Source organism: Oncorhynchus keta, chromosome 28 (genome assembly GCF_023373465.1).
Source record: "Oncorhynchus keta strain PuntledgeMale-10-30-2019 chromosome 28, Oket_V2, whole genome shotgun sequence".
Taxonomy (NCBI): domain Eukaryota; kingdom Metazoa; phylum Chordata; class Actinopteri; order Salmoniformes; family Salmonidae; genus Oncorhynchus; species Oncorhynchus keta.
In genome coordinates, this window is record NC_068448.1 from 47,912,207 (window position 1) to 47,934,316 (window position 22,110).

The 22,110-nt window shown below is 43.7% G+C and overlaps 2 protein-coding genes across 3 annotated transcripts in view; one reads left to right on the forward strand and one right to left on the reverse strand.

The window, feature by feature from the left end:
* Positions 1 to 464: 464 nt before the first annotated feature.
* Positions 465 to 5,380, forward strand: LOC127912820 (uncharacterized). Its single transcript, XM_052483193.1, has 6 exons — positions 465 to 647; positions 2,053 to 2,118; positions 3,547 to 3,675; positions 4,094 to 4,204; positions 4,465 to 4,606; positions 4,938 to 5,380. The coding sequence occupies exons 1-6, from the start codon at positions 480 to 482 to the stop codon at positions 5,000 to 5,002; spliced, it is 681 nt and encodes a 226-aa protein (XP_052339153.1). The 5' UTR covers positions 465 to 479; the 3' UTR covers positions 5,003 to 5,380.
* A 745-nt stretch (positions 5,381 to 6,125) lies between these two features.
* LOC118361512 (acyl-CoA dehydrogenase family member 11) overlaps positions 6,126 to 22,110 on the reverse strand; it is a 57,362-nt gene continuing 41,377 nt past the window's right edge. The window contains exons 14-20 of one of the 2 annotated variants that reach the window (XM_052483190.1): positions 19,166 to 19,235; positions 16,739 to 16,824; positions 14,905 to 14,976; positions 14,073 to 14,227; positions 11,805 to 11,921; positions 9,829 to 9,938; positions 6,126 to 6,730 (exon numbers count right to left, since the gene is read on the reverse strand). In XM_052483190.1, the coding sequence (XP_052339150.1) occupies positions 6,616 to 6,730; positions 9,829 to 9,938; positions 11,805 to 11,921; positions 14,073 to 14,227; positions 14,905 to 14,976; positions 16,739 to 16,824; positions 19,166 to 19,235 (725 nt within the window). In that variant the 3' untranslated portion in view covers positions 6,126 to 6,615. The remainder of the gene's footprint in view (positions 6,731 to 9,828; positions 9,939 to 11,804; positions 11,922 to 14,072; positions 14,228 to 14,904; positions 14,977 to 16,738; positions 16,825 to 19,165; positions 19,236 to 22,110) is intronic. The other variant, XM_052483191.1, reaches the window with a different exon arrangement.

Here is a 22,110-nt window from a genome sequence, read left to right on the forward strand (position 1 = left end):
TACATGGGTGGACTAAACATGCCCTCGGCACAACCAGAAGCTCCAAGCCAACAGAAAGGGTTTAAAGGGGCAGTCTACCATGAAAATATACCATGAAAATATTTCAAGACATTATTTCATTCGGGCGAGGTTGAGCAGTGTGAACCCAGTTAAAAGATCGACGCCTCTTCAGCGAATCAAGGAACAAACTCAAACCTACTGCTCTCTTCCAGGATATTCTGAAAAGAGAGCCACTAATATTTCAAGTGTTGTCAACAAACAGCCTGTGTCCCACACACACACACTTTCTCTCTCTCTCTCTCTCTCTCTCTTCAGATGACTGATGTGTTTTTGGAGAACCCGCAGAACCGCTGGCTGGCGTAGAGAGCGCTGGGTTGCGATGTTGTGCAACGCTGTTTGTCTGTGTGAAGCTGGCAAGGCCCCGGTTTCTCTGCATCTGGTTGTCATTACGTAAGGAGGGGAGGGTATAAAGCAGGGTGATGACGGGGCTGGGCCCCAGTGCCTGGACCATCATGGAGGTTGCTCTTTGGGTGTGCCTAAGTTTTCTCTGCCTGCAGGGCAGCTTGCCCCAGCTCACACATGGTGCAGACTGTACTGGGACATCACAGGAAAATAACTGTGTCAGCGGGCAGACCACCGGGGGAAAGGTAAGGGATCGGGAATCCAGGCTGTTCTGTTTTGGGGGTGAGCTCCTTTGATCAGGTAGATGGAGTTGAAAAGTGTTGGTGCCGGAAGGAGAGATCCGGGGTGAGTTTTTTTTTATTGTACGGATTTTACTATGTATTTCATTATTTTCATGATGAAACACGATGAAATGGCTTTTTACGAGCTATTCGAGACACTTCCCCAGACACTGCAGTAAACAACATTAGCTCAGAAGCCAAAGGAAGCCAGTAACTGCTATGGAAGGTTTCTGTTTCCATGGAGTGTGTGCATGTATAGTGGTCGAGGATGTGATATTTTGAGTGGAACACTTGCATGGAGTTAAACAGAGTTACACATTCCAGTAACCTGAAAACAAAGTCTCATAGTAACCTAGTCTCCAGTCGTACTATTACCAAATGCACCCAAGAATAACCTCGATGGAACAAACTCTCGGCAGACCTTTCGTGTGGCCACAGAGCTGTTTGAGCTGCCATTTTTGCGGTTGACATTCTTTGTGGACATTCGCCATGCTCTGTCCAACGGAATCCTCCTCATCTGGCCAATAGATCCAGCAGACGCAGTATTTCAATTGCTGTGGATTGTCACCCACAACATGAAAGCCTTTTGAGTCGAGATTTATTTTCCAGGTTTTGATGTGTTTTGAGTGTAATTACACTATTCCTGTGTGTGCAATTATAAACTTCAGATGTGGTTGGGCTCTCTTTTGCCTTGGGAAGCATTACTGAAGAAATCTCTTTTGAATTCAACGCTGAATATATTTGCCTGTGCGTTTTTCCACCAAGGTCACGGTGAATGTGGATAACGGAACAGAATATTTTACAGGGGTAATTGACGGTGCTCGCCAACAACTAGCACAGGATAAAACAAACTACCCGGAAAGTTTTCATAATAACGAAATGAAAAAAAAGAACAGGGCGAGTCCGTGTTTTGAGGGACATGTGATCCTGAAGAGCTCCCCCTGCACTGGATTGTGGGGTGTACACGGCTCATGTACTGACCTTGGTACATTGTATGATGTCCATATAGGACAGCCTTATACGTCTCAGCAGGAGTTGTTTCTGTCTCAGCAGAAGTGGCCTCAGGGAGAGATATGTCTATGGAGGGGATGTACACCGTGAAAAGAGGAAATACAAAACTTTCTTCGAGTGAAACCTACTCCTAACTCCAACAATGTGGTCACTGTTTTACCTCACTCATCCTGACAGGATATGGCTTATGAATTGTCTTAACCTAATGGTTAAACTTTTTTTATTTATTTCAATTTTAAGTTACTGTTATACCTATGTAATAACAACGTAGAAAAATGTAATTGCATATGAGTGGAGTTGGGGTGATATTACATACAAAAATACTTTTTTTTCATGTGCTAAAACATTCTTCTCACAGAATGAAGGGCTTGTGCGCCTGAAGCCATCTGCTGCAAGAAAGACCCATAACCAGAAACAGCCACAGGTATATGAGCCTCTCCCCCCACAAAGACATCCTACCACACAGCCTGTTCTCTATCACAGAGGGATCCCACTTTGTACTGGATTACTTCCCACTCTGGGTTGGTCGTATGCATGACATATGGCTCTGTAATGATAACCTCCCAGGAGGCATTTGATTCCAATGAGACACTAAGATCAATGCAACTAAAATGCTTGTTGTCCTAAGATATTGACTATTAATATTAAATATCAATTCAACAAATTCATGACACACACACACACACACACACACACACACACATACACACACACAATGCATGTGGATTCAATAGATAAGACATCTGTCTGATGTTCTGACTCTAGGCAGATGTCTTTGGCTGCACTTAATACAAGTACATTTGCGGAAGGCGTTTCATTTTTCCCAAACTGCATGAATGATTTTAATGGAATAGCTTTCTTGTGCCCAACAGCGAGGACAACTTGGGGCACTCTCTGCACTTGGTGTAAGCATTTATATAAAGACTACCAACAACTGTAATACACTACAACCAATTGGTCTACTGTAACTGTCCATAGTTATACAACACTACTGTATTGCAGAAGTCACACCCTTACGGAAAAACCACGATTTCACCTGTGAAATTTCCACATGGAAGTTTCACGTGGGAATATTTTTCACATGATATTTCAGATGATGCCCTGAAAACAAAAAAAAAAGTGTAATTAGGATACACACACACGTTCTTTTAACGTAGGGTTTGCAATTAATGTATTTAACACACGTTGACATACATGAACCACAACCTCTAGTTTCGTGGCATTCCGATCTTCCTGCTACACCGCCATATCTGTGTCAATGACTGATTTCACCGGTATTACTGCACTTTGGACTTACTTAAGTAAAACCTCAGCTTTGTTTCAAATACACTCAAGAAAAACTATTATAGTTATCATAGTAATTCAGGAGTAACATTAAAACAGGATAATATCATGCACAAACAGCAGACAACTATTCAGAACTTTTAAATAGCTGAAATAAGTCCACTTAAATCAATGGCAGAATGGTTTGATTAACTGATAACTGGACATGCCTCTAGCACTGAGATGCAGTGCCTTAGACTGCTGCGCCAGTCGGATAAAAAAAAAACATGTATAATTTGCAGTGACACATGCAAAAATTGCATTTAGCCGATTTCACAAGTTGAGCAGAAATGTTCACATGTAAAAATCAAACTCTCATGTGGAATTGCATTTTGACGTGAAACTCATGTTGTCACATTTATTTCACAAGATCATGTTTTCACATGTGTAGTTTCGTGTTATCACGTGTCACATGTGTTGCTTTTCCCATTATCACGTGAAATTCGAGTTGTTCTTCCTGTAAGGGCAGCGCATGCATATTATGCTTTTCAGCCCTCTAAAATCGCATGCCTCATTTATGTCTTAAAAGATGTGGCTAGGTGACGACTTGCAATCGGATGTGCTATTGGACAGACAGAAGAGACAGTTGGGGAGGAACTCCCTTCTTCCTGGGTCCTTCTCAGCCAAGGGCTTCCCCAACACACTCATCAAAGTTCAGGTAAGACTGGAGAAAGGGAAGGAGGGAGGAGAGATAGATGAAGACAGGAGGGAGAGGTCTCAAAAGATCCAATGGGGCTGTTGTGTTGTCATTTTTTGCGATCCCTTAGAAACAGTGGAGTAAGCAAGAATGCAAAGGTGCACTGGAGTTTTTTTTTTAAATCCTGAGTTGCTTTCGTGAAGCACTTGGTGTGCTAACACACCAGGGATGGCTGGTGTCATTGTAAATAGGAGGGGCTCATGCCTGGGATGGAATAAATGGAACCGCATCAAACACGGTTTCCATGGTTTCTTGATACTGTTACATTTATCCATTCCAGTCATTATTATGATCTGTCCTCCCTTCACCAGCCTCCTGTGTAACATACAGTATCCCCTTCTAGTTTCTAAATGATCCCACGGGAATGTTGTTCCTCCAGACAGAGCGGGCCAGGAGACACCTAGGCCAGTCGGGGACCAAGAAGAACAAGTATAAATCCAGAGTGGGATCCTTCTCTCTCCTCAGCAACAACCCCAGTGCCTCCCTACAGGTACACAACATACCATGACAACACAGGATCAGACCATCATATGATACGGGTCCATATGTTAATATCAGAACTGTTTGTTTCGTGAGATCCTCAAACATACTGATGACATGACACGGTACATGTACGGTGTCCATATTAGGACAGCCTCCGTCTAAGCAAGAGTTGCCCAAGTCTCTGAGAGGCTACCTTTAGCAATGCTCGGTCGACCTGCATTCAACCTTGTGTCATTGAAGTCTTACGTCATGTCATTGCTCTTCCAGGTAACCAGAGTACGGAGGCAGGTGCAGAATGAGAGGAAGAGGGGGAAGCCAAGAGGACGAGTCGGAGCGTATTCCGTTGCGGGACGAGTCGACTCATCCCACAAAATCCCCCCCCTCCCATCTGAGTCAAGCAATCTTCCAGGTAAGAGTACGGAGGCAGGTGCAGAATGAGAGGAAGAAGGCGAAGCCAAAAGGACGAGCCGGAGCGTATTCCATTATGGGACGACTCGCCCCACCCCACACAATTTCCCCCCCACCCATCTGAGTCAATCAAACTTTTTTTGTCCCCAGAGCTAAATTCTGTTTGCAAGCAGGGTAAACATGTTAAACATGCACAGAGTTCATCCAAAATGTTTAAAAACTAATTACAAAATAGTTCAAAACTGTTCACCAATCTGTTACATTTATTTGTGACTCTCTATCGAAAGTAAATGTTTGACGTGAACAAATAAATAACTTGACTCTTTCCCCAGGGACAGAGACGCAAGATGAGCGCACGGAAGAAAAAACTTTGTTTGCTGAAGAAGTGATTTGCTGAAGCGCTACTGCTTTAATGAATTGTACTTTATATATTATCTTCGGAAACATATTGGTTTTTACATGTGTTTTAAAATGTTACATTATATATACGTATAATGGAAACACATTGCTGAGGACAAGTATACAGTATCTTTGAGAGCCCCTTTAATATTGTCTAATATAATCTGCTGATTTACACATTTTTGTTTTTTTACAGAATTGTATTTTTAGAAAGGTGATTCTTTGGTAATTCTGTGCATATATCGGATTCAAATGTAGGAGGATACGTCATGACAGCTTGCCCCAGCTTCTACATCTGTATTGCTTGCTGTTTGTACAGCGCTTTATGACATTGGCTGATGTAAAAAGGGCTTTATAAATACATTTGATAAGTCTACAGAGGGTTGTTATTTTCAGTTTAGTCTATGACAGAGTTGGGCTTCACCTTGACAAATGGACTAGTACATTTCACTATTCCCAAAAAACAGGCTGTCACAGATTCAATTAGATGTCAGATCCCCAAATGGTACCTTTATCCCTACATAGTGCACTACCTTAGACCAGAGCACTATGGGCCCTGGTCAAAAGTAGTGCGGTATGTAAAGGAAGAGGGGGGCCGTTTGGGCTGCAGAAAGTGAATGCCCAAGGCAAGGAGGATCAGGGGCAGAGTCTAAACTAGCAGGCAAACATTTGTGCTGAGAGGACGACTATTCTGTAACATTTATGGGCATTGGACCAGTTGCTAGCGGGGGAAAACAATCCTGAAGATGTAAGACTGAACGCCATCTGTTCTAGAAGTCCAACTTAATTTGGTAGAAAGAAAGAATAAACTTTTTTTTAAATAAATTTCTCCAGCACTAGGAAGCTCATGACAACTGATGGAGATGGTTTGAGTGTTTTTGCATACAAGTTAAGTCTTGAATGCCCGGCAAATCTACTGTGTGAACATACTGTCAGAACAAGGGCTTGGTGACTCCAGGGCAAGGATCCAAGGTGAGGTCCAAGTCTAAGGTGTCCATATTAGGACGACTTCAGTCTCAGCAGGTGTTTCAGTCAATCCCTGGCATTATAGCCTCAATGTAAATACGTAAACATTTGTGTTGTGAAACATGCCTCTGAAGGAGTCCTTGCGATAATCATAGTGAATTCATAAAATGATGCGATTTACCACATCCAAATCTTTATTTACTTATCTTATGAGCATATTAAGGCAGTGTATGTCATTTTAGTTATAAATTACTCAATTCTATTGAATCAATAAACACAATACCCCATTTTGTTAGCGCCATCTGTAGTCCAGCAGACAACACATTCTCTACCAGATCTTCATACCATAATACAGTAGACTGCTATTCCCCCACAATCACATTAAGGCAAAACAAGAGTTGATCACGATTATGTTTCAGATAAGCAAATCTCAGAATCTCTGTATGTGGAGATCTACGATTGGCATCCACAGTGATTAGTAGGTGAGATTGGCCTGTCAATCAATCGCCGTAGCTCCCGTGACAGATGAAGCTCCTTCACGGCACTCTTAATCTGTGTTAAAACCTCTTAACCCTTCCGCTACCCTGCGGTCTGTCTGAGGGCTGCCTGTGTGTTAACCCATCCTGTTAACCTCTTTGCAAGACCTCACAGCTTGGCCTGGGCTTTTCTCATCTGGTCCCTGAGCTCCAGATGGGCGATGGACGACATGTGCACCTCGTCTGGCCCGTCTGCTATGCGCAGAGTCCTGGCGTACGCATACCTGTGGAGGGACAAAATGGGTCGTATTTATTAGGCACCAAACGGAAGAAAAGGGACTGAAGCAGGGAGGCACTCCCGGAACATGTCCGGTTAAGAAGCGCTTGTTTTCGCTTCAAAACGTTTTGGTACATTTTGCTGGAGTGTGCACTGATGAATGAACCCTTGTCATACTCCATCTAAACAACAACAATTATTATTTAGAACATACTGTAGCATACTGTAGCATCCTAACATGCAATAGAAACGTGTATGGCTTAAGACCCTGTAGCCTTGAGGTGAGAGAGAGAGAAAGAACTTGACCACATTGTGTGGCCATTGATACACCTTGTAAAAAAAAGATCCCACACAATGTTAGCAGGGGGACAATGTCAACTTCTGTACAATATGTACAGTACATCGGCTCCAGACTGGAAGATTAGGCTAATACTGTGTGTTAGGATGGAAAGGAGTAATTAGCCTATTATCAGATTAAAGTGTCATTTGTCTTTCTGACAATAGACTCTACTTTCACGCCCTGACCGTAGAGAGCTTTTTTTATGTCTCTATTTCGGTTTGGTCAGGGTGTGATTTGGGATGGGCATTCTATGTTTTTGTATTTCTTTGTTTTTGGCCGGGTGTGGTTCTCAATCAGGGACAGCTGTCTATCGTTGTCTCTGATTGGGAACCATACTTAGGTAGCTTTTCCCCCCATGGGTTTCGTGGGTAGTTATTTTCTGTTTAGTGTTTGCACCGTACGGGACCGTTTCGGTTTAATGTATTCTCTGGTTATTTTATATTAGTGTTCAATAAACAAACATGAACACTTGCTGCGCTTTGGTTCCGACTACTCCTCCTCATCCGATGACGTAAACCGTTACACTATTAGTACTGTAGTTTGCATTTGAGACACACAAATGGTAATTGATCATCGGTATTCAAAGCCGTTTTCCCCTCTTCTTCCCCATTGCCTGTGTGTCTTCCATTGTAAGCGTTGAGCTGCCACCCATCACTGCCTGCATGGCTGATGCTCAGTGGCAGCCTGCCTGCCGATCTCATGAGAAAGCATTTTTCCATCTCAGTGTTTGTCTGCTGTGACTAGAGCTGTTGCGGTGACCATATTACCACCACACCGGCAGTCATGTACCGGTAATATGTCACCCTGACATCAATGCAAATGCAATCAAAAATCTAATCAAACTACTTTTCATCGAAACAGTATCCTTGCTTTTAAAACTCACCTGTGATGATTCATTTGAAGAAAGAATTTCAACACCAGGTTGAAACTGAGTCGAAAACTTGGTCATTGTGGGTGTTTCGAAGCCTACCAAGAAATGGACAGCGCTTTCTTAATGCTCTGCCATTTCCTGGTTGTTAAAATTCGAATAGTTTGCCTAATTTCTGGACAAAACAAGCAAGTATGGTGTAGAGAATCATTGCACCATCTGAACTGCTGTGAAATATATTTTATAAAAAAAATATCGTATTTTCAGCTGGTGTATAAAACCGAAAGTAAAAGACGCAAAATAGAAATAGCACACAGAACAGATCTACTGCTTCTTAGACTTGATTTCAATGAGAATTGCTGCTTTAATTCAAAACACCCAAACGCATATTACAGTTTATGCAAAAAATGATTGTGCAGTTATACAATACATAGCCTACAGCATATTACGCACAGCAGAAAACCATGAAACAAAACTGATTTAAGATGTCTTTGGTACAACTTTCTATCCACGAGTCTAGGCGATGCTGTTGGTTCATTGATTGTGCAGGGCGTCTTACATAGTTACCCTACAATTATACTACATTTCTATATGCAATCCCGTGTGAAAGCAGATTTTTGATGGTTGCCACAAGAAAGTGGAGGATCACAGCTACTACTACATGTATTTCTCAGCTGTTCATATTAAATACATTCTCCGCTATAAAACCGAAGTAGCCTACCCCACCCACATCAGTGAAAAACTAACCGGAGGGAAAGCGGCAACCATTCTATATTGGAGTGCATACGGAGGACGTCTTTTTTCTCTTGCCCCTGTTCCTGCCCATTTGATAATAAGCCATTCTTAATCGAAACAAATTTCCCATATTAGTGAAGACAGGATTATCTTGAGAATAGCCTGATAGGTGAAAACATGATCACCTTTTGAGAGAACTGCGTGTGCAGGCTGAGGGAAGGAACTGAGCGCATGCTTTTTTTAAAGCGAATTTCTCAAATCATCAATAGCCTGAAGTCGCATCATGAAGCCCATATATTTTTTGATTTCTAAGACATTCTAAGGTTTGTAATCATTCACAATTAAAGTTGCCAAATAATTCTAAATCTAGCATATAGGACCTGTTTCAAATGACCACTTTTACGCTCAACATTGCCACTTCATATGCGCACTCGCTCCAGAATTGGAAAATATCATGTCTATTATATTCAGCTAAGTTCAATTATATTCTTCTTAATATAAAATAATTTTATATAAAATAAAGGCATATCTTGCCTACTAAAATGAGCAAGCCTACAGCCTATGGCCTGGTACATAGCCAGATAACATACAGTAGACCAACTCAAAACGTGTTCTTCTGAAATACGTTTTCTTCATATCATAATGTTTCTTTAGACCTGCCATAAATAAATAATGGTTATATTGTGATGGTGTATATTAAATTGATTTCTTAGACTTTTATTAATGAAAATGTTCCAATGGCACGTAATCAGTGGCTGGTATGTGGCTTGTATGGATGGAGGCCTGGAGATGCTAAACCTCTTTATGTTACATTAACGGCCAATGACCGTGAGACCAGCAGTCTTTTGCATGACAATAACAGGCTGACAAAATGTCATGACGCCACAGTCCTAGCTACAACCGTAGACATTTTCTGAGGAAGCCAGGTAATGTGCAGCACTGCAGCACCGCCTGGCAGTGTCTGGATCAAAACAAACAAGGGGCATAAGGAAATGCCACCAGCTGTATCACTAAATGAACATTGATCAAGTTTCCTTTGAATGATTCTAACGAAGCTAAAAAAAAAAAAATCAATACTGATCTATCAAAAAAAAGCAACAAAGCAGTCACAACAGTTAAAAAAACAACAAAAGACTAAACCTGCTAAATGAAAGCTACTTACATCTGAGCGAGGGGGAAGTCTCCAGATACACCCGCACCCCCATACACCTGGATGGCAGTGTCCACAACCTTACACACCATCCTGCCAGCAACCACCTTGATCATGGCAATCTACAAGAGACCATTATTAAGAAATGAACAGGGGGACCAGTAACACTTGAGGTTTGCGAACTGTAATACTACGTAGGGAATAGGGGCGCCATTCTGGGTGCAGGCTGGGCGAGCCACGCGTCCCAGAAAGAACCTGGCTGGTGGAGTGTTCAGCGTTGCCGAGGGCTTTGATCATCCAACCCCTGGGACATCTTTGTGCCTGGAAGAGATATCTCATATTTCTCAGAAACAGCACCTGGCCTTTAGATGAGAATCCCCTGTATTCATGTGAGCGTTCGGGAGAATCACAGCGTGTTATTCAAGAAACGAGGTACTCCAGGACACCACTCCTTGTCATAACTCCTTACACTGATGGTGGTGGGGTGTGTGTGTGCTGCTGTGACAGCTGCAAGCAGGACATCGGGCGGTGTGGAGCCGAGCGTAAGCTGAGTGCTACTCAAAGCCCTGCAGGATTCGGCATTGTGGGTAAATCTCCACGCCGTGAAACTGATGGAACACAGGCAGGGGTGTGGCGGGATTGACACACACACACACACACACACACACACACACACACACACACACACACACACACACACACACACACACACACACACACACACACACACACACACACACACACACACACACACACGTGGAACTCTAGGATAATGGCAAAAGGTTGTTAACATAGTGCTCTATAGCCACTAATTGAATAGGCCTCAGGTTCTCCTGTTACATTTGCACAGCTGTTCCAAGCTATTTCAACTACTGATGACTCACTGTACATGGTACTGAAACATCATCAACAGAAAAGGCCACTGTATCTCGTAGCATTCCATTCCCTTGGTTACATGAGTAGAATAAGTACTACATTATCTGCTTAGCTCTGACCCAGGCTGTTACGTGCGGGTTGCTGATGCTGAGCCTTGTCAGTGTCAGCAATCCGTGCGTATCGCCCTGGATCAGAGCTACCATTTGTCCTACCCTACAGTATCGTGTCTGTGAGGGGACGTGATATGATAGGAGATGTGAGTGACGGCTCTGTATTCCTGTAGTCACTCCTTAGTCCATCTCTGTTCTGTTCTGACCTCAGACACGGGTCATGCCGTCACAATGAGTTGGCCGCGTCTTCCCCTCTGTCGTCTCCCGCGTCCCCCTTATCAGATTAAACGTGGGGGCGCTGGCACGGGCCCTTCCATACCCTCGCTCCTTCACTCACCTCATGGAGTGCATCCCTAATGGAACCCTATTCCCTATATAGTGCACTTCTTTTCATCGGGGGGGGGGCCCACAAGGCTCTGGTCAAAAGCAATGCACTATATAGGGAATACAGTAGGGGGCCATTTGGGATGCAAATATGTACTAATCTACCCTCGGGTCTCTCATCCCTCCATCTCCACTATCCTCCATTCACCTTATACTCACGTCTCCTGTCAGTGCACCTCAGTTCAGCTCTCACATCAGGCTGATGTCAATCATATTATAGAGTCCTAATATGTGAGATACTTCGGGTGACTCTTCACCTCTGTGTGTCCCTTGGTTGGTTTTCGAGTTCGGATAGGGACAGGCCAGCTCGGAATATAACCCTGTGTGTGTGTGTCTTTGTATGACAGATCTGAAAGCCTCTGTGTATGCACAGTGACTGATAATACAGATGTGACATGAGAGACATATCAGGCCGACCTTTCTAAGCAGGAAGCAGACGGCTGTAATTCATATTTACAACCCATTGACATTCTGACGTTTTCAGACACACGTTTACATAACCAGGCGGTCTGTTTCAAGCAGGCACAGTCTTTTTAGCCATATTACATTCAGAACGGTCACATAACAGTTAGGGAGACAATTAGGCGGTTTGTTCTGCTAATGAGGTGTGCGTGTTACCTGTTTCCGGGCGCTCCTGCTGCCCAGTGTGTCCAGAGCGTGAGCAGCATGCAGGGTCAGTAGGCGAGTCTGGTCTATTGCCAGGCGACACTCTGCTATCCAGTGGGCCACAACCTCCTGGACACAGACACACACAGAGATACAGACAGAGAAACAGTACAGACAGAGAAACACAGAGAGAGAGCAAATATGCCAGATACAGTACAGACAGAGAAACACAGAGAGAGAGAGAGCAAATATGCCAGATACAGTACAGACAGAGAAACACAGAGAGAGAGAGAGCAAATAGACCAGATACAGTACAGACAGAGAAACACAGAGAGAGAGAGAGCAAATAGACCAGATACAGTACAGACAGAGAAACACAGAGAGAGAGAGCAAATAGACCAGATACAGTACAGACAGAGAAACAGAGAGAGAGAGAGCAAATAGACCAGATACAGACAGACAGAGAAACAGAGAAACAGAGAGAGAGAGAGAGAGCAAATAGACCAGATACAGACAGACAGAGAGAGAGAGAGAGAGCAAATAGACCAGATACAGACAGACAGAGAGACAGACAGACAAATAGACCAGATACAGACAGACAGACAAATAGACCAGATACAGACAGACAGACAAATAGACCAGATACAGACAGACAGACAAATAGACCAGACAGACAGACAGACAAACAGACAGATAAGACAGACAGACAGACAGACAGACAAACAGACAGACAGACAGACAAATAGACCAAACAGACAAACAGACAGACGACAAACAGACAGACGACAGACGACAGACGACAGACGACAGACAGACAGACAGACAGACAGACAGACAGACAGACAGACAGACAGACAGACAGACAGACAGACAGACAGACAGACAGAGCAAATAGACCAGATACAGACAGACAGACAGAGAAACAGAGAGAGAGAGAGGGAGAGAGAGAGCAAATAGACCAGATACAGACAGACAGAGAAACAGAGAGAGAGAGAGAGAGAGAGAGCAAATAGACCAGATACAGACAGACAGAGAAACAGAGAAAGAGAGAGAGCAAATAGACCAGATACAGACAGACAGACAGACAGACTCACTCAATCACAATGTACAGCTCATGAAACGTTTTGACAGTAACTCAATTGGACCTCTAGGTCTCAGCAACTAAGCGGTTTATCGAGCAATGTGATTACCTCAATTGAATAAAAACTTGATAAGATAAAATACATGTTCCAATAATGAGTTATTAGGGTTTCTGTCCAGTTGCTGTGCTGTGGGCATCTGCACTGGCTAAGCAACGCACACATCCAGTGATTCCAAATGCAATAAAAATGTGCATATTTCACTTGGCAACAACAGCGCTAAAAGCCTTAGCATGGCATAAATCCTAATTTTATACACTCACTATATCTAATCCTCACACTGTAAAGTTTTCATTTGGCACTGTCAGATCAACTCCCTATGCCAGGGTATCGAGCACTAAGAAATTCCCATCACTACCCCTTTGTCAGTTTAGCACTAGCTAGATTTCAAAATGTTTAAGATAAACTTGACACGGCAGAGCCTTGAGCACCACTACGTTTCTCAGCTCCAACGCAGACAAATCTGACAGTGGCGGCGTCCTCAATGGCACCCTATTCCCTACGTAGTGCACTACTTTTGACCAGCGCACTAATGCTAGTCCCTGGTCAAGAGTAGTGCACTATGTAAGGAATAGAGTGCCATTTGGGACTCAGCGGTGGCATCTCTGAGGAGATTAATCCCATCGGCTGTCACTAAAATGATGGATGCTTGCCGAGTCACTACTATTGGCCCAGACTCTGTCATGGGAGCGCATTAAGACAGGAAATAGTGCTGAGTATGACCTGATGCCTGTTCTGATGCCCCACTCTGGGCAGGGTGTCCCAAATGGCACCTTATTTCCTATGTAGTGCACTACTTGTAAGCAGGGCCCATAGAGACACTGATTTATTAAGAAGAGAATATTCCGGGACAGGCGAGATCAATCTGGTATCTCAGAATAAGCTGCTGGCACAGAGAAGTCAGGGAGCAGCACTTCTGTTGAACAATAGATCTTAGACACATGGCTAGACCGATGCGGAGCCAGAGTTGAACTTGGTACTATTACTCTGACTTTGTGCAGCGACGAAAGCCCATAACCATTAGGAATGTCGCTCCACGATGCCCTCGTGGACAGACTACGTAACATAAATGGTATGTTAATGTCTGCCAAGTGACTGTGGGATAACTTACACATACACCCACCCCCACCAACACACTCACATGCTGGTAGAGTTTCTTGCCGAAGGTTTGTCTATGCGCAGCACGTTGGCACAGCAGCTCCAGTGCCCATTCAGCAGATCCTACGGCCCTCATACAGTGGTGCAGTCTGCCAGGACCAAGACGACCCTGGGCTATCTCGAAGCCCCGGCCCTCACCTGCACGGGGACAGACACACAGACAGTATTACAGACAGACACAAAAATGACATTTACTGTCGCCTGTCTTTTACAGGTTCCGCATCTCCCCATTAGTTCCATAGATTAGCAGTCGTTGGCTAAAGCTGGTTTAAGTGAAGTTGTAGTGGCATGGTTTGGCAGAAAACGGAACCATGCATTACAGTTTCTCCTGGCCTACAGACCATTTTCAGGGTGAGGAACCATCTAACATTAAGTTGTAAAATACCGAACTTCCCCTTTAAGGGTCATGCACAGTGTGTATACAGTGGATCATACTAGAATCAGCTGCGGGGCTGATTATTTTCTTGAGCGGATTGTCAATCTGTAGACTGCAAATTGACAGCAAGAAACCCAAACAGATGTAATATTTGACAAAACAATGACAATTTCAAACCTGGCTTACATTTGCATGCAATCACATCATATTATGTGTGCAAATACTGTACTTGGGAACAGACTACAATCACTTAGGACTGATTTCCTGGTGTGTTTACAGTGTTATGTCCAACAATGAAAAATTCTCAACGCAAATCTTCTTATTTTCTTTGCTCCCAAAAAAATTGGTTGGGGGGGGCAAAATAAAACCCCCAGTTGGAGAACCCCAGTGATAGAGCATGTATACCCTGTGTCAATAACGTTAGGATTTGGTATCTTACCCAAAAGAATGTTGGAAGCAGGCACACGCACGTTGTCAAAGTGGATCTCAAAATGTCCACCGTGAATGGCATCTGATACAACAGATCATAGGGAATCACAGAGAGAGATGAACGACTGAGGTTACTGTACATAAACAGCATGTTTTATGTGCATAGAAAGCCTGATCTAATCAAATCAAGGCTGCGTCCCGAATGACACCCTCTCCCCCATAAAGTGCACATAGGCAATCGGGACGCACTCAACCGTATGGGGAATGAGTAATCTGCCTGTTCAGATACAATAAATGACCAAAAGTATGTGGACACCGGCTTATCAAACATCTCATTCCAAAATCATGGGCATTAATATGGAGTTGGTCCCCCCCCTTTGCTGCAATAACAGCCTCCACTCTTCTGGGAAGGCTTTCCGCTAGATCATTGCTCCAGGGACCACAAGAGAATTAGTGAAGTTGGGCACTGATGTTGGGCGATAAGGCCTGGCTCGCTGTCGGTGTTCCAATTCATCCCAAAGGTGTTCGATGGGGTTGAGGAACATGGCTTTGTGCAGGCCAGTCAAGTTCTTCCAAACAGATCTCGACAAAACATTTCTGTATAGATCTCGTTTTGTACATGGGGGCATTGTCATGTTGAAACAGGAAAGGGCCTTCCCCTGTTGTAACTTTAATGTGTTACAGAGTTCATGTTTAAGTTAATTCATTGAGCTGTATCTAAAGATATTTCTTTACAGTTATTTACATATGTAATTGTATTGGTTAGTATTGAATTACGCTTTTGACTGCAAGTTCCAGAATGCCTTGCGACAGGAATGAGAGAGATGCAAGGTGATTAAGCTGACCTTTCCGCTAGCATCTTACCTGCATTGCTCTGTAGAATCTAAAGTTGTTAAATGTAACGTGAACAAGTATTATTACTAAAAGAAGCTTTCATATCAAACCCGACGTCCCGAGTCATTACTTTGAAGACAGTTCATCTAAAATCCCCAAACTGTTGCCACAAAGTAGGAAGCTCAAAATCATCTAGAATGTCATTGTATGCTGTAGTTTTAAGATTTCCCTTCACTGGAACTAAGGGGCCTAGCCCGAACCATGAAAACCAGCCCCAGACCATTATTCCTCCTCAACCAAACTTTACAATTGGCACCATGCATTTGGACAGGTAGCTTTATCCTGGCGTCCGCCAAACCCAGATTTGTCCGTCGGACTGATAGATGGTGAAGCGTGATTCATCACTCCAGAGAACGTGTTTCCACTGCTCCAGAGTCCAATGGCGGCGAGCTTTACACTCCTCCAGCTGACGCTTGGCATTGGGCATTAGGATCTTAGGCTTGTGTGTAGCTGCTCGGCCATGGAAACCCATTTCATGAAGCTCCCGACAAACAGTTCTTGTGCTGACGTTGCTTCCAGAGGCAGTTTGGAACTCGATAGTGAGTGTTGCAACAGAGGACAGGCAATTTTTTTTGCGGTATGCGCTTCAGCCTTCGGCAGTCCCGTTCTGTGAGCTTGTGGCGCCTACCACTTCGCGGCTGAGCCGTTGTTGCTCCGTTTCCACTTCACAATAACAGCACTTACAGTTGACCGGGCAGCTCTAGCAGGGTAGAAATTTGACAAACTGACTTATTGGAAAGGTGGCATCCTATGACGATGCCATGTTGGAAGTCATGGAGCTATTCAGCAATGCCATTCTACTGCTAATGTTTGTCTATGGAGATTGCATGTCTCTGTGCTCGATTTTATACACCCGTCAGAAACAGGTGCGACTGAAATAGCCAAATCCACTAAGTTGAAGGGGTGTCCACATACTTTTGTATATAGTCTATGAGGGGAAAATATCCTACCGTCCTGTCCAAATACGGTCAACGGTCTGATCACGTTCACACCAGGGGTGTCCAGTGGAACCAGGATCATACTGTGCTGACCGTGTCTGGAACACAAAAACCACCTCACAACCAGAGCTGCATAGATCTGAGCTGACCACATTCATACCACAGATAGATAACCCTTGTCAGTAACACAGAGACATAAAGACCATGACCAAGCCTCTAAAACTGACACAAGTTTCTCAGTCAGCTACAGTTGGAGGAAAGAGAGAGTGAGAGTGTGAGAGAGTGTGAGAGAGTGTGAGAGAGAGAGAGAGAGAGAGTGAGAGAGAGAGAGTGAGAGAGAGAGTGTGGTGAGTGTGAGTGTGAGAGTGAGAGAGAGAGAGAGAGAACTTATGATCCGGCTAACTATGCTTTCTATTTAATTCCTATTCTCTTTTCTCTGATGCCAAGGTCGTTGCTGACAGAGGAGCAGAGAGGAGAATAGAGAGGGCAGCAGCAGAGGTAGCAGGCAAGCTCTGAATCTTAATAAGCCAGAAACTTCCATGAAGAAGAGAGAGGCGAAACGTCTCAAATATAAATGAGGTGAAGTTCGAGCTGATTCACGGATGAGCTTTCGGGCACAAAATGGCCACCATGGCATCACTCAGGTGGGCACTACAGATGGGTAGTGGATGAAGTGAGTCAGCCAAACAAACCGTCTACACTCTGTCCCAGGACTAACTGAGCAGGATGGGGGTTTCCTTCCCTTTCTGGCTCTCTCTCTCTTTCTCATCAGCCCTGCGGTTTCCAACGGGAGCTCGGTGTGGATGAGTCTGCTGTGCTGCTGTAGCAACGGAGATCTGAGAGACTTCCCGTCCATTAACAAAGCTTAAAACAAGGATGGGGGTTGATACTCACAGTTAACTGACGGTAACGTTATAAACTTCACCCATCTGGCTTAACGTAAGCACTGAAGTGAAAATTACAGACGATCTATCAAGAACATCTATGATAAATGTTTTTTTTTTAAATGTATTGGAAGATGAGTGCATCACCGAAGTTACTAGGCGGTGGCGCTAGATTTGACGGTGCACCGTTTATTGGTCAACACACCTCACTGAGGTCGAGGGGATGAGCCTTTTCTATTAACTGGGTGGCGTGTGAGAGAGAGAGAGAGAGAGAGAGAGAAAGGGAGAAAAAGAGAAACCAAGGGAGAGGTGGTGAGGTAAACAGACAGAAAAAGAGAGAGAGGAACTTGTCTCTACTTTTCCAGAGAGAGAGATAAGGAGAAGGCGTTTAAGGAGAAACAGATGACGTGGAAGAGAACACACAGTTCTGATTACCGACGCTAATTAGAGGTCTGAATCCTGGTAGGGGACAACACAGGCTGAGTCTCAAATGACACCCTATTCCCTAAATAGGCTAGTGCACTACATCTGACCAGGATCCATAGGGCTCCGGTCAAAAGTAGTGCACTATATAGGTAATAGGGTGCCATTCGGTACATGAACGTAGACTTAAGGAGAGACCGGAATAAATGGGAACTGGGGGTAGGTTAGAATTTATCTCCCTCTAGCTTGCTGTCCTTCTCTCTCTTTCCCTCTACTTTTCTCGCTTTCATGTCTCAATCCCCGCCACATCCGAGCTTTGGGGTCATCTGTGCACCACTGCAATAGAAACACAGGAAGCATTCTCCACAGCATTGTGAATGTCATCATCCTCAACGGCCCGAAAAGAGAACCTCACGTCAACGGCCCTGCTGAAATGATAGAGACCTCAAGGCCACACCGAGGTCTCTGGGCCACAGAACCGTGTCCTTGGCCAAGGTCAACTATATGTTATTGTTCCACAGGTGCCAGAAACACCTTTTTCATTCAAGACTACATCTGGGACTGGATAGAAATGGAGAGCGGATTCCAGCAGAGGCTGGTTGGCAGGAGGAGAGCAGTGTGTATTTAATTTGGAAAGTCATAAATGGCTGTTTGAATAGCACATAGTGGGTGGTTTTTAGAGATGGCTGCCAAGGTAGATAAATCATTTGGAGGTGTTAATTGGAACACACACACACACAGTTCTGTATAAAGCCTTCTCACAACAGGACTTAAACACAACTTTTACCACAAGCAGACGATTGATTTCCTCCCGACTACACAGGAGCCAGGGGTTTGGACCCAGAATACAAAACTAAACAAATTATTTTTTTCTATCAAATTCTTCTTTGCACTAATATCCCACCAGGAGGCTGTCTGAGAAGAGTGAAACAAGACAGAAATACTGTATGGAATAAAAGCAATCCAAAACTTAACCACATAAATTTCACCAGCATTGTTACTGAATGCAAACAATACACCTGTTGACATAAATGCGCCCCGCGATATCTGGAATGATCCCTAAGGGCTGTGTACCCGACACTTCAATGGACTCCGGACACTGTTTGTGACATGGATGTGTAGTGTAACGTACCTGTTTCGAGTGCTATTCGACTTGCTCTTGCACATCACGATAGCCACCTTGCACTTTGGGTTACCAGCACCTGGAGGAACAGTCAGACATGTTAAATCAAAGTTAAAACAACATGAAAACAATAAACTCCTCTACCTTATAGGAGTGGCCCCTAAAACAAAATAGATGATTTATTCTCAGCTTGGGATGTCTGGACATAAAACCAGTAAGCAAACATTTTCACACTCCCAGAATATACAATCCATGATTATTTTCAGTATGGTGGACTCAGTAGACTCAGTGTTCCTTCTGACGAGCGTGGGCGGAGCTGCAAACAGACAGGTCCAAAACGGGGACGCAACCCCGTTTTTTAAATTTAACTAGGTAAGTCAGTTAAGAACAAACTCCTATTTACAATAACGGCCTAGGAACAGTGGGTTCTGCCCCTGCCTTGTTCAGGGGCAGAATTACAGATTTTTTATAGTGTCTGCTTGGGGATTCAATCTAGCAACCTTTCGGTTACTGGCCCAACGCTCTAACCACTAGGCACTACTTTTAACCCGGGCCCATGGGGCGCTCGTCACAAGTAGTGCAATATATAGGGAAAAGGGTGCCATTTGGGATGCAAGCCTATTTAGTATTCCCAACTGGAACCACATCCATTTGATCTACACAGTACAGTTCTATTTGACACGTTTCTGTTTCCCTTCTGATGCTTTAACTTGTTTTTAAAAAACTCCACAAGCTTCTCTATCACCACGGAACTCTTTATGGTTTATGGTGTGAGCGTGTTATTGATTGTAAAGAGATTTTTACTATGGCAGAGTAAGTGGTCCTGACAATATGGCTACACTGTAATATTATTCCAGTAATGTCAATGGAAACACTGATGAGATGGGGAACAGCCACTAGAGGGCGATATCTATCCTTCCTCTTACTACCAATTTCTTTTCTTTTTTTACCTTAATTTTAACAGGAAAGATATATTGAGGCTCAAGACTCTTTTTGAAATGCGCCCTGTATAATACAACATAAATATTCACATTATACAACACATATACACATATATAAGTGGAGGCTGCTGAACGGAGAATGGCTCATAATATTGAAAACCATGTTTTTGATACCAATTTATTTACCCCATTCCAGGCATTATTATGAGCTGTTCCCCCATACAGTACCAGTCAAAACCTACTCATTCAAGGTTTTATTTTGGACTATTTTCTACATTGTAGAATAATAGTGAAGACATATAAACTATGAAATGACGCATATGGAATCATGTAGTAACCAACAAACCAACATGCGTAATATATTTTGATTTGTTGTTATCCACAATAGTATTGAAGACATCTGCAAAAAGGCTCAAAGCTCAATCAGGTTAAGGGATAGCTGAAATACAATCCAGGTCACTAACATAAAGATCACGTAAAAAAAAGGCTGTTCACTGAAGTTTTTAAAAGTTCCTATTTGTGATGACACAAGGCTTAGATTTCTGTACTCTCACATCTCTAGCACAAACAACTGGCCAATTGTCACTAATGTCTTGGGTGAAGGCACCGGTAGAAACATATTTCTCTGGTGTATTCGTTAAAATAAGATCAATTGGAGTTGACTTTGAAGAGTTGACTTTAGTGTATAGGCTTAGTCACCAGCTGGGTTAGGTTTAGATCATTATATATATGTCTTAAATTGTCTGAAGCCTGCATTTCCCAATCATAATTGAGGTCACCCAGGATAATAACTTCTGATTCAATAAAAGAAGACAACAAACTAGTTAACTTCCCGATTGCACAATGGTTAGCTGAGAGAACACAGTAGACACCTTTTACAGTTATGGATACATTTTAAACATAGTAGCTAAACATTTTGGGCATGGGAAATGGATTTCGGTAAAGACAGAAAGGGAAAGTAGAATGGCCACTCCACCACACTTCTACCCTGTTTGTCAGCTCTAAACACAATATAACACTCACTATTAATATTCAACATTTCCAAAATGTCCCTGGATACCAGAATGTCCGGATTCATCGGCATAGCCCAGATCTTAATGTAATCCAGTTTAGGAAGTAAGTCTTTCACGATTTTTGTATTTTTATTTTATTTTCAATTTTACCCCGTACGGGCTCGGGAGAGACGAAGGTCGAAAGTCGTGCTTCTTCCGAAACACAACCCAACCAAGCCGCACTGCTTCTTAACACAGCGTGCATCCAACCCGGAAGCCAGCCGCACCAATGTGTCGGAGGAAACACTGTGCACCTGGCGACCTTGGTTGGCGTGCACTGCGCCCGGGCCGCCACAGGAGTCGCTGGTGTGCGATTAGCCAAGGATATCCCTACCAGCCAAACCCTCCCTAACCCGGACGACGCTAGGCCAATTATGCATCGCCCCACGGACCTCCCAGTCGCGGCCGGCTGCGACAGAGCCTGGGCGCGAACCCAGAGTTTCTGGTGGCACAGCTAGCGCTGTGATGCAGTGCCCCTGGGAGGTCCTTTCACGATTTTTAAAGTCACATGGAGTCTCCAACTCAAACTACGTTCAGTTGGCGGTTGCAGGTCTTGTCTGATGGTTGATATTGATATAGTCGGTATGGCTATACGATTGCATTAGAACTGCACCATTTGGTCTATCCCTATTTGTAATGGAAGGAAGGAGTAGAAGTTGAAATGACTTTTCCAAGGTTAGCACCGTAGGGCCTGAGGCCGCAAAATAGGTGGGATGAAACAATCACCGAGGTCTCTGAAGGTGGTAGCCACCAATCTGGAAAAAGTCATTTTCCCCATATGGCAAAAAGTCAGTTAATAATCCACACAAATAAAATAGGTTGGCGAGGAATCAGCTAAAGGTCAATCAATCCACACAGTGTGATAGTTAGTTTGATTGAATCACACAGTTTATCGGATCACAACAGTTACAGGCAGAATGCCAGAACCCAACCATAGACTAGAAATCTAGAAATCAGCCAG